The 12504-nt window shown below is 32.2% G+C and overlaps 1 protein-coding gene across 1 annotated transcript; it reads right to left on the reverse strand.

The window, feature by feature from the left end:
* Positions 1–1143: 1143 nt before the first annotated feature.
* Positions 1144–3422, reverse strand: LOC133283661 (two-on-two hemoglobin-3). The gene is made up of 4 exons (XM_061480555.1): positions 3259–3422; positions 3030–3160; positions 1666–1810; positions 1144–1587 (listed from the first exon to the last, which is right to left on the reverse strand). The coding sequence occupies exons 1-4, from the start codon at positions 3393–3395 to the stop codon at positions 1503–1505; spliced, it is 498 nt and encodes a 165-aa protein (XP_061336539.1). The 5' UTR covers positions 3396–3422; the 3' UTR covers positions 1144–1502.
* Between the last annotated feature and the right edge of the window lie 9082 nt (positions 3423–12504).

Genomic DNA, 12504 nt, shown 5'->3' on the forward strand with positions numbered 1-12504 from the left:
TATGTTACAAAGAATTCAAACAATATACTGTTACATATAATCTCCAACAGAGGGGCTTATAATTTGACTTACGTTTAGCCTGATTTGGCTTGGCTCATTTTAAAAATGATACAGATTTGAACTCATCAAAAGGCTTATTTATAAATCAAGCCACAGGCCGATTTTAACAAGCTTGACCTTTAAGCCTCTAAGTCCGGGCTCGTATTTTTTAATAAATAATATTTTATTTCATTTTTAATAAAATAATATCTTATTTTTTTATAAATTAATATATTGTTAATTTTCAATAAAATCATATCTTATACTTTTTAATTTTTCGCAATCTTCTATTTCTTATTTGGCAAGCACATATTTTCTTAAACTTGATTTCCTTCATTGTCACTGCTCTTCCATTTCTTATCTGGCAAACACATATTTTCTTAAACTTAATTTCCTTCACCGCTTTTCTTCCTTCCCTCATTCACTAAATTTCGTTACTCTTCAGCCCTTTCCTAACTTTTCTTTTCTTCCAAATATCAAGCACTCACTATTGACCCTCAACTTTGTCAGCTATAGTAAGTTCTCATTCTTTGTTCCTTTTGCTCTCTTTTTGTCTCATTGACAAATTTATTTTTTTCCAAAATTTCTATTAAAAAAAATATAATATTTGACTTACGAGTGTTATATGCATTTATATATCTTGTAAACATTCTACTTCCTTGCTATTTTTTTGTTTTTGTTTTCTAGAAACATAGTTAAATTGTTAATATTTTGGATTGTTGTATGCATAGAAAAAATATTCCACCAAATTAAATATATAAAAGAAACAAAATAATTATAATTTATATTTTATGGGAACATGCCATTTTTAAAGACTTGGTATCCAAGCCGTGTGTTTATAAAAAAATAAGTCAAGCCAAACTATATAATTTGACTTGTATAAGACTAACAAGCCAAGTCAAACTTGAAATAATTTATACGAGTCTAGTTCATTTAGGCTAAAGCCTAGTTTGACCTAACTCATTTACACATCTAGTGCTAGGTGAAAATGATGATCTGATAGCAATTGAAGGCAAGCACAAGGGTTTAAAATCTACCTCTTTTAGATTAGCAAAGCTGGTTACATAAGGAAAGTGCTAATTTAGCAGCCTATACCATGTTCAGTGAAAACAAAATAGTGGCCATCTATAATTTCCATGATCGTCTTGCAAGGGTTACCTAGCCGTGTCAATGTCTAATATTAGGCCATTCAGAGGTCAGCATTATCGAGTTCTCTATTTATGCTTATCTGCTGATGGACACACAGAAAATATAAACAAAAATAGGAGCATTTAATGTTTCAATATTATTTATACATCGGACAGAGTATAGTAACTGAAGAATGATATTTCATTCTTTTTACTGTCCTATCTAGCGAAAATATGCAATGTACTAGCATGGTCATTTGTTGGTTCTGATGCTTTACTGTTCTCCAGCTACCAGAAAATATGCAATATGCTTGAAAAATAAGAGTATGGTGGATGTTATCTTCCAGCTGCATGCTTGCATGGTATCGGTTGGCTTTGATTCTTTAGCTCATCTCCAGCCACCAAAAAATATGCAGTGTGCCTGAAAAATAAGAGCATCGTGGATGTTATCATGTGTAACCTTTTGCCAGGAAGTGGAACTTCGGGGCAGAAAATTAACCTGAAAAAGTTCATCATTTTGATCTTTGAGTCATCATCTATTTCTGGAGTACTGTCCAATGCTTGTTGCATGTGATGTAACCACCTCTCTGCAGCTTGATGCGTGACAGGAAATGGTCGATGTCGAGCAATTAGAGCAGGGTGCCCTGTCATATATAATGAAAGGAACCAAGGTTTAAAGTTCAAAGTTCAAACTTTAAAGTTTCTTGATATTAGAAGAAGTAAGTTTCCCCCTCCCCGAGACCAATACACAAAACTCCTTGCCCAAATCTCATGATCTTTTAGTCTTTTAGTCTAACATCCAATTTTAATTTCCAACAATCTAATTTTTAACGGAAATTTGGAAAAACACGAGATCTAATCATGCCATTAAAATAGAAGGACAAAGGACATAGGAATATGTGATCCGTGGATGGAATGGAACTGAACTGCAAATGAACATTATTACAGAAACTTGTTCACAATCATGATGTAAACATTTTAACCAGTATCTCAGTTAAAAAGTTGTTAAAACTCATCTAGAGTAGCTTCATTCCTAAGAGTTCACAACTTCACCCCTGAATATCATATAGTTTAGGAAGTTGCCCCATTATCTTTTACTGGTGGGGGAAGGGGAAAAATCGTAAAGGGTAAGTTCATGGGCACTAAAGATTTTTCTCAAGATAACCCATATAGGCTGAAAGTGAACGTCACTAAAACAATCCTATGTAACATTGAATCATTGATATGTTATATTGCTTCAGTACTCTGGATTTTTAATTTGTAGGGGTCAATCTAAGTCTTTCAGTAACCACTAACCAGTGCTACTATTTGAGAAAGTGATTATTACCTTCCTCCTTACACGTTTTGCTTAGAAAACATCATTTGAGGATAGCAATAACAATAGGCTTAGAAATCAGCATCCCATCAGTAAAAACATTCAAAACATCAACATAACTTGGAATCACTATAATCTTTTCATTCATTCTCCCTCAACATTTTGCGAAAAGCAATCAAATTCAAGTAACACATTAATCATCAAACATTGTCAAATTAACTACAAAACCCTACAAATTTCCAAACAAAGACAAGTGAAAAACGAGTTAACCAAATTTCTAAACAACACTTGAGGACCTACTAAAGAATCAAATAAATTGAGTCCAAAAGAACGTAGGCGGAAATATTTTTGTAATTATAATTTATTTCAGATTATAATAGCTTTTTTATTATAATTTTTTAATTTCTCAACAAAACTACGTTTTGGAAGCGAACTTAAGTTCACCGTAGGAACATTAAATCCTTAACTTAAGTACATTTTTTTTTCAATTTTCTGAACCATTTTGAAATGCAACCAACAGATATAATAAAGTATGATATAAACACTACCTCTTCTCTGAGAATATAGAGAAGGACCTCCCATTCTTTGCACGAAGAACTCGTATTGGTTTTGAATGGCGCTTTCTTTCTCAGAATTTGCAAATATTGAACGAAACCATTCTTCCTCGTCATCATAAACCCTACATCCAAGTCAAACCCCCAAAAAAACATAAAAAAATGGAAATGAAAAATTAAAGATAAATAAAAAAGCAACATTGATTGGGTTGTTAAAAAGTACCTATTGTAGAAATTGGTGGAGAGGTTGATGAAGGTTTGAAGGCTAAGTTTCTGGAAGAGATTGGTGTCGTCTATAGCGAAAGCGTCGTCTGTGGGAACTCCGCTCCATTCAGAAGCCTTCTGTTGCAGACTCTGCATCTCTAAACGACAGGCTTCGACCAAAACGGCAATAATGTGAATTGTGGAGCCAATCACACTCACTGCGATATATAATAGAGCTCGTGAATTTCGCGTGGATCGCACGCTGTTATTATTATTTTTATTTTATTTTTTCTCTGTTTGTGTGACAAAACGGTGGGCGCTGCTTTTGTTTTCCTTTTACAACGTATTCTAATACGAGTGAGGTAACAATGTCGTTACTTATTTGACATTTGATGCTGATTAGGTTCCAAAAAAAATAAAAAATAAGATGCTGATTTAATAATTAATAATTGTGTATAAAATGTAACAATCACTCCTCTCATCTTTGATTTTTATATAGTTATATTATATGATGAATTTCAATTATTTATTAGTAAATTATTGGTCAACAATTAATTTAAATATATTTTTTTATATAAGTTTTATCATTAAATTTGTGATTGTTAATTTTTTATTTAACGATAGAAATCCATTATATGACACAGTCGTATTGAAATTAAATATAAAAGGATCATATTTACCAATATATATATATATATATATATATATATATATATATATATATATATATATATATATATAAAAGGATCATTTCTTTCAACTGAAGCGCATCTAAAATAATATTATAAGGATCATTTCTTTCAACTGCAGCAGAGCTAAAATAATATTAGTTGGCTTCTGTTTCCTTCCTCTCATTCGCTCCAACTTTCTCTTAAAAATTTTTATGAACGCTTCATTCTTTTTTCATGGCTTTAATCTTTCTACAGTGAATATAGATAAATTATCTACTTTTATTTTCAAAATAATATCATTGTGAGTTGAAAGATTAAAAAATTATAATGAAAAAGAATATTATAACCTTGAAATAAATTATAATTACAAAAATTATCTTGATTTCTTTTCTAAAACAACTTCGTTTTGGGCTCAACGTAGATAACTTATTTACATTGATTGCAGAAAAAATAAATCTTTTATTTATAGGCAATATTTTTCACAAAACGCATGGAATATTTTTTTTTGAAAATATTCCAATCGGTTCATTGCTTCGCAATTAATCCGATTCGGGGCGGGTCCAGGATTAAGGCTTTAAACCCCTCCCAAAGGTGGTACTGGAGAGATTCGAACACATGTTATTACTCTCATGCGCCAACTGAGCTACCACCATTTGGTATAGGATATTGTTACTACCAACTTTTAGTGTTACTATCAATATCATACCAGTTTGTTTTACCGTTAGATCGATTATGTTGATCTAACAATTTTGAATTAACTTTCTAAAAACCTTCTTTCTTTTCTTTATATTTAATACTTTATATTTATTTTCACCTTTGTATGATTATGATTCCTCACATTTAATGTGTTTCGCATTATATATGGAGAATCGTAACCATACAAAGATATAAATAAATATAACCTTTGAATCAATATAATCGATCTAATAGTGAAATAAACTGATAACAACATTAATAATAACACTAATTGATAATATCTTATCTCATATTTTATTGGTATTTTATTACAGTAAAATATTATTTTATTTTCCTCTCATTTAGCTAGGAGTATTGCATGAAAAGTCTATGATTCCCCTTCGTCAAATTGTAAGACGTTAACATGAAAAGTAAAACCAAAAATAAGAAAAGAAAGTAAGTAATGGAAAGAAAAATCCAAAACTGTGCAATAAATTATTATTATAAATAATAATGAATTATATTGTAATAACTTTTTACTAAGTTGATTTCAGTATTATCATATTCATAATTGGAAGCGATTTTTCTAATGTATTTTTTTTTTCGTTCTCAAAACTCAAATTCAAAACTTCTAATTAAAGAAAACAAGTTTATGTCCATTTGAATCAATAATAGACAATAAACTTTAAAATTTGAACATATAGACTTTCATATTGTCAATTAATAAAGTTAAAAAACTTAAAAAGAAAAAAATCTCCACACATGAAGATTCCTAAATCAATACAGGAATGTGGCATAAGCCCCTTTCAATCTTGGAATGCTAGTGTATTTAATTTAGTATCAACTTTATGCAATAAATTATTCTTAGGGAGCGTTTGGTATAAAAGATTTTTTTTATCGGAAAAAAAATATTTCTAAGAATATGGTAGAAAAATATTTTGCACGGGAAAGTATTAAAAAGATGTTTGGTAGGCCAAAATATTGCCGAAAAAATAAGATTAATTTTACTGATGCTACGTTTGGTTGATGGTAAAATATTGATGGGAATATTATTGAATTTACCAAATTACCCATCCTTTTTTTGAATTTTGTACATCTATTATGAAACATTCATTTTAGTACTTGGTCTATTTCTGTAGGTTGGAAAAGTTGTTTATGAAAATTCATGTTAGCTCTGTCCCTGTAACCGGTGTTGTGGCTGCCAGAGATCTCATCCACACCGCAAAAACATGGTAAAAAAAATTGAAACTTTGAGAAAAGTAACTAACCAGGTACAAGATGGGAGAACGCTTATAGTGTTGTGGTCTGGTGATGTAGGAAGGGGAAGGAGTAGGAGGAGAAGATGGAGGAATAAGTGAGGAGGTTTTGGGAAGGTTGTCGTCGGAGTGAGGAGGGTTTGTATCCAAGCGTAAAGGATGAGGAAGGAGGTTGTGGGTGTTGAGGGATGAGGAGGGTCTTCTTCTTCTTGTCTTGGTGGCTGTGCCAAGGAAATAAGGGTAGTTCCATTGCTCGTACGAGAAATCGACATTATTTTTTCCGAAATCAACGGAAAAAATAAATACCATATGTAAAAAAGGATTTTTTTTCCCGGTCCTTAGTAAAAAACTCAAATGCTGGAGATCTTTTTTACCTAGGAATTTCTTACATATCTTCGTACTAAACATGATAAAAAATTATTACCAAACCCACTTACCCATCATTCCAATCAAAAAACTCATACCAAACACCCCCTTACTCCCTAAACTGTATTATACTCTACAAGTTTAGTAAAAAAAAAAAAAAATAGTACAAGAAAAGTTTAGATGTGGTTCGTATAATATCCTTCACCATGAAATTTAATTAATTGCTTGTAATAAGGCAATTAATCTTGTATTAGTGGGTTGAATTAGGTAAAATATATAATTAAATGAATTAGGGTCACTTTTGAGGTAAAAAATGCAGTAAGTGAAAATTAAGGGGTAAAATGGGTGTAGGCAAAAGTACCCAAAATATAAAAGTAAAAGTGGAAATATTGCTATAAAAATATTCCAGAACTTTGAGTAGAGTTTGGTGGTGAATGGAGGTGAATAGATAGATAAGCTATTACCAGGTGGAAACAACTTAACTAAGTTAAGTTGTGAAATACAAGACCAAACTTCATTTTCTTCCTTCTTCCACCAGCGGAAACGTGAGAGAGGAGAGGAGAATCCATTTTCAAGCCCCAAACCCTAGCTCACTCATCTCTCACCCAAATCCTTCCGTTCCAAAGCCAATCTTGCTTCAAATCTTCCCCTCTTTGTGAATCCAAGCTTAGTTTTGAGTGGGAAGCTTTGTGGAGTGAGATATTTCCTTCCCAAGAGTTCGACTCACTTGGTGATTGAAGGAGTTTAATGGCATTTTCTTCCATGGGAGCTTAGGATACTACCATTCCTTGGTTATGTGATCTTTTAGGGTAAGTTTTCACTCCTTAAACTTAGTTTTCATGGAGATTGTATAATGGAGGAAGATGATAAATAGTGCTTTTGGATTGTATGAGTTTTAGTTTGATTTAAGCTTAAATCCTTTGTAAAAGTTGTTAGAAATGATAAATAAACGGTGGAAATAAACTTAGATAGTCATTTGATTATACTATGAAAATTGCAAAAATTCATACTTGGACATGTGGAGTTTCTTGCATTGTTGAGTCATGGTTGGTTGGATGGTTGATTATGTCCCTTGTGGTGATAGAATTAAGCCTTGTGGACCAACATTGAAGGACCAACCATTGGAGGAAGTCATGAAGCTTGATTAGCTCACTTGAATTGGTAAGTTCATGCCATTGTGGTATGAATAGGTTTGTTGGTTGATAACAATATTGATATTCATTGGATTGCCTTGATAGATTGTCTAGTACCTTGATGTAGGTATTGATTGTTGGTATTGTTGTAAAGCTTGGTTTATTGCTTATTGGTGGTGAACAAAGGTTAAGCTTTTTTTTAAGCTCATTGAGGTAAGCCTTCGGACTTTGGATGTTGATCCTTTTATTGTTCCATCAAGCCCGAAATGGGTAGTGGTTGTTGATAGTATATGTAAATACAATAAAGTAGTTTAATGCTTTGTTATACGTATGTGTATGCACTGGGTATAGCATAGGATGGTGGTTCCTTATGTTTTGTATGTTGCATGACGATGCGTAATACATACTTGGTAGTTTAGTTGGCCAGTAGGACTATTTGCATCTGAGTATCCTTAGGATAGCATGAGAGCTCGAGGGATGTCTCTTGGAGATGTTTTTACACACTGCATGGATATGTATTTACTGCATTATTTACGGTTATTGCTATTATACTGTGAGTGAACTATGGGGTGGAGAAATTCTCCAAGGACTCCTGGTTTATTGAGATGTATTCGTATATCTTATCTCGTGTTATGGGGACCCCCTTTCAGGTACAGATGCTGCAGGAGCCTCTGGTGGCAAGTGGCCATACTTGGATTAGATTGATAAATGAGGATGTTGCATTATTTTGGTTATACATGTCATTTAGTAGTTTCCATGTATAAGATTCACATTTGAAAGCCATTTGATATATGTATATCATGTTTTATTTTGGTGGACTTAGCCTATGCTCACTTCCGTTGGTGTCTCTTTTGCTGATGGGAGCCAAGGATTTGATCATAGTATTTTGTAGCTAAGTCCCATGGTTATGTATAAATGACACTTGGATATTTTGTAATATTGTACTTATTGTAGATATGATAGAAGGGCATAGATGCCTATTTGATAAATGTGTGTCTTGAAATAACTAAGAACCATGTAATAAAGTGGTAGTATAATGTCTATTAGGTGTTAAGAAAATAATGAAAGAGGGAGGAATTCTCTCATAGAGTTATATGAAAACAGGGGAAGGCATGTGTTGCCTGTTGGAGAGCGTTTTAGCGCTGATAAGGGCGCTAAAACGCGTGGTGTTCGTGAAATGGAGGAAAAATCTCTGCCCTTGGGCGTTATAATGCGCAAGTTGGGCGCTAAAACGCGCTGAAGACCTGTAGAAAGCTAAAACGTCCAGTTGAGCGCTAAAACGCGCTACCCGAAATCAGCACAAACATGATTTAGTAAAAACTGCATAACTTGAGCTACGGTGCTCTGAATTGAACGCGGTTTGAACCTAGGCGAAGATAACGAAGAGATCTATAACATAGTAGGAGATGAGAACTATAAAAGAAGTACATAATTAGAAAAGTATGGTCAAATAAAATAAGAATATGATGTTAAGCTCAGTTTCATTTATTCCGCAATGTCATATGGTTATGGTCATGCAATTGGTTATTTTAAATTCGGCTTTGTTAAAAAAGAAAAATTTATCCGGATTTCTAATTGAACCAATGTAATTGTAACTGCACTTAATATCATAATGCAATGTTAACAAACCGATTCTAGAACGGGGTGTTACAGTTCGATACCGGTATCCAACCAGAGTTAAGACAGATTCCCCAACCTCTTTTAGAATGTTATTGATCAATAAGCAATATCATTCTTCCAAATCTTGTGAAGGATATTATTTAGTGCCTATCAAATTGCCTAAATTTGTGTTTGCCTAAAGGTAAAAATAATACATAAATAAATATTTTTTGAATAATTAATGATATAAAATAGAAATAAATTATAACAACGTGAGTTCATAAGAAGTTACTTTTTTTAATTTTCCTTAATAATTATCTTTTTTTATAAAAGAAAATATACTATACAACAAATGAGCTAATTTGTTCAGATGATTCAATGTTTCACTTGAAATGTCTTTGCACTATGAAAATATTAGATGATCAAAATATATTTTACTTAAATTTTTCTAAATGAATTGACGTGTTTTTTTTATTGAATTGACATATGAGTCTACAGTTCTTAGCATTTATCTTTTTTAACAACATCTAAATCTGATACGTTAATGGTAACACTTACAAGTCAGTTAGTCTAACGGGATGGTTTACAAGTTGTTAGTAAGGAGGTTAGCAAGTTACAACTATTGTAATAGTACAAGTGATTTTGAGTATAGAATTGTAGCTATAAATAGATGGCTATGTAATGTGAAGTGGATATCACAAGAATAATAAAGAATAATTTTAGGTCATTAATTCCCTCTCGGTTCTTTTCTTTCTTTCTCTGCTTCTTGAGATGCCGCCTCTAACATCAAGGTTATCAATAATTTCTTCAAGCATTTCCCCTAACTACCGTAACTTACTTTTAAGTGTTCCCATTAACTTATCAGAATCTAACCAAATTCTACCAAAATTTAGTTAACTTTTCCTATCCATGGAGTGCTAGTCTAACTTTTCAGTATTTCAATGCTAGCTTGTATGAGAAAACTTCTCTCCATTTTAAGTTAGGGGTGTACTATTTTTTTTGAAGCCTAAGGGCATGTTTGGTGCATAGTATAAGATAAGACCTGATAGTATAAGACCTGATTGTATAAGATCTGATTAAATTTTAATACTATCCAGCGTTTGGTATGGTATTGTATAAGATAATATTTTAAAAATTAATATATTAAAAAAAATTATTTTAATATATAAATATTGAAATGATATATTAGTTCTTGGGAATTGTACTTGTAAGCAATATTAATACATCAATCCCTTATCAGGCCTAGTCCACCACTCCTAGGCCTGATTAAGTTATACATCATTTTGATGTATAAAGAGACCCTATTGTATAAGTTTATACTATACGATGGTGACACCAAACAATTTAAAATGTTATAACGTATAGTATAAGCTTATACTATCAGGCCTTATACATCACACCAAACAGACCTAAGACTCACTGAATGGACCTAGTGGAAGGATGAGGGATAAGGAAAGAGAAATTAAAACCACAAGCATTTTTCGATATCAAATTCCGTAAGATCAAATGCAGAGCACCACGCCATAAATTTGCCAAAAATAAATAAATAAAATTAGCAAAGTATCTACAATTCGAGGTCTATTCTTTTTGGTTGGTCCAATGTTAGGACTTTGAAACGAGCAAATATATATAATCATTTAAAGCTATAACGAAAGTTTTCTACTCTATATACAACCATATTGTTTAATATGTCTAATAGTTGTTAGCTATCATAAGTTGCATAAAACAAAATCTAAAGGGAAAATCAAAAGATATGTGATCGATAACACCGCAAGAGAAAAGAGAGAGAGAGAGAGAGGGAGAACATTTTTCCTTCTTTTGGGTTGAAAGTGGGAAGCACATGTGGCCATGGAACAAAATCAAACAAATGGATTTGAAACCAATTAAGAAGAGAAAGATACATGTTCTACATTTTTAAACATCAATCTAATAGATGTTTTGGTGGTAAGATCCTAGATGGATCAGCATACCGAGATGAGAATGAACGAGGCAAATTATCAGGTTCCATCCAACCTGTTCCTTGATCAAAGTTCATTGAGTATGATTCTTGATCATAAATACCCTCCACTGTAGGACTTGAACCAAAGACTTTCTTCTTATTTCTTTTGAGTTTTCTCCAAAGCATTTGCCACGCTGGTTTTGGGCCATCATAAATATTGCTCTGATAGTAGTAGTGGGGTTTTGTGTAGCTCCGACCTAACCTTATGTTTTGAATTGTTGAACTGCTTGAACTGAACCAGTATTTCTTGATATCCATTTGCAAAGACTACCTCAGTTTCTTCAAATCCTTAACCTTTTAAAGCAAGGTTAGTGTACTTTTCATATCATGAGCATGATGAGACATGTCACATGAAATTATGATGTGGGATATATATATATATATTTTAATGGGGTTTGGGCAAAAGGAACGAAGGAGGGAGGGGGTTCATTAGCCTCCTTTTTAGGCTTTTTCTTTATTGAGTGACTCTCCAACGCCCAACTACCCTATTGTTGAAGCTTACGTGCCACTTTATGAAATGGGTATTTATTTATGAAAAAAATATTTCAGTAGTTAACGCAGACAAATTATCTGCATTTATCTTTAAAACGACGTTGTTTTGAATTAAAAAATTATAATTATAAAGATTATAATAACTCTAAAATAAATTAAAATTATAAAAATATAATAATTTCTGCCCATATCGTATTGAACTTATTGCAGATAACTTGTCTCCACGTAACTGCAGGAAAAACCGAATCTTTTCTTTATTTTATTTGTTTCATTCTTATCATTTGGAGAATGGACCACACGCCATGGCAGCTAGCAAGTTTCTTAAATTGATTAGGCACTTTTGAATATTAAAAGAGAGACACCAACGTAACTAACAAACCTTTGCCTTAAAATGAATGTGTCAAAGTAAGACCGCCGAAAGAGTCATCCTTTGCTAGCCGCCTACCTATCTGTCCCTCTGTTCCATAGGGTCCTTTCTATGTAAGAATTAATTTTATTACATTCAAATGGATTATGCTGAATATTATAAGTTAATCTACCTACTGTGGATAATTCAAAACCAAGTAAGTTAGCCTTAGTAGTGATTCCTTTGTTATTCTTCATAAGTCAATGGTCATGTACAGAATTCCCTTACCATGCATATTTTGTGATTTAAATATGTTTCTTATTAGCTTATTTTATTTGTTCTAAATAATAAAATAAACTAATTCAAACATCTACATAGATAAAAGTCACAACACACTAGCATAAACGAGTCATAGTATTCAATTAAGGAGGTTTATTATAATCTCTTTGGACCGAAAAATAACATAAGGAAATCTTCAGCTGCAGACTAAATAGATTAGGTGAATCCCGTCTAGTTTATTGCACCTACTAAAAAGGTACCAGCGTTCACATTCCTTCTTATGTTGAACGGCATAACTAGGATGAACTAATGCTGCCAATAAATAACTACTTAAGCTGCTACGTTTGATTAATGAAAAAAGGATAGAATGGAGCAAAATGGAATAGAATAAAATTATTTCTCATTGTCTGAATTATTTAAAATAAGAAGAATGGAATGAAAACATGATA

This window comes from Gastrolobium bilobum, unplaced genomic scaffold (genome assembly GCF_033153095.1).
Source record: "Gastrolobium bilobum isolate Gb01-03AN ecotype WA unplaced genomic scaffold, APGP_CSIRO_Gbil_v1 utg18685, whole genome shotgun sequence".
Lineage (NCBI taxonomy): Eukaryota > Viridiplantae > Streptophyta > Magnoliopsida > Fabales > Fabaceae > Gastrolobium > Gastrolobium bilobum.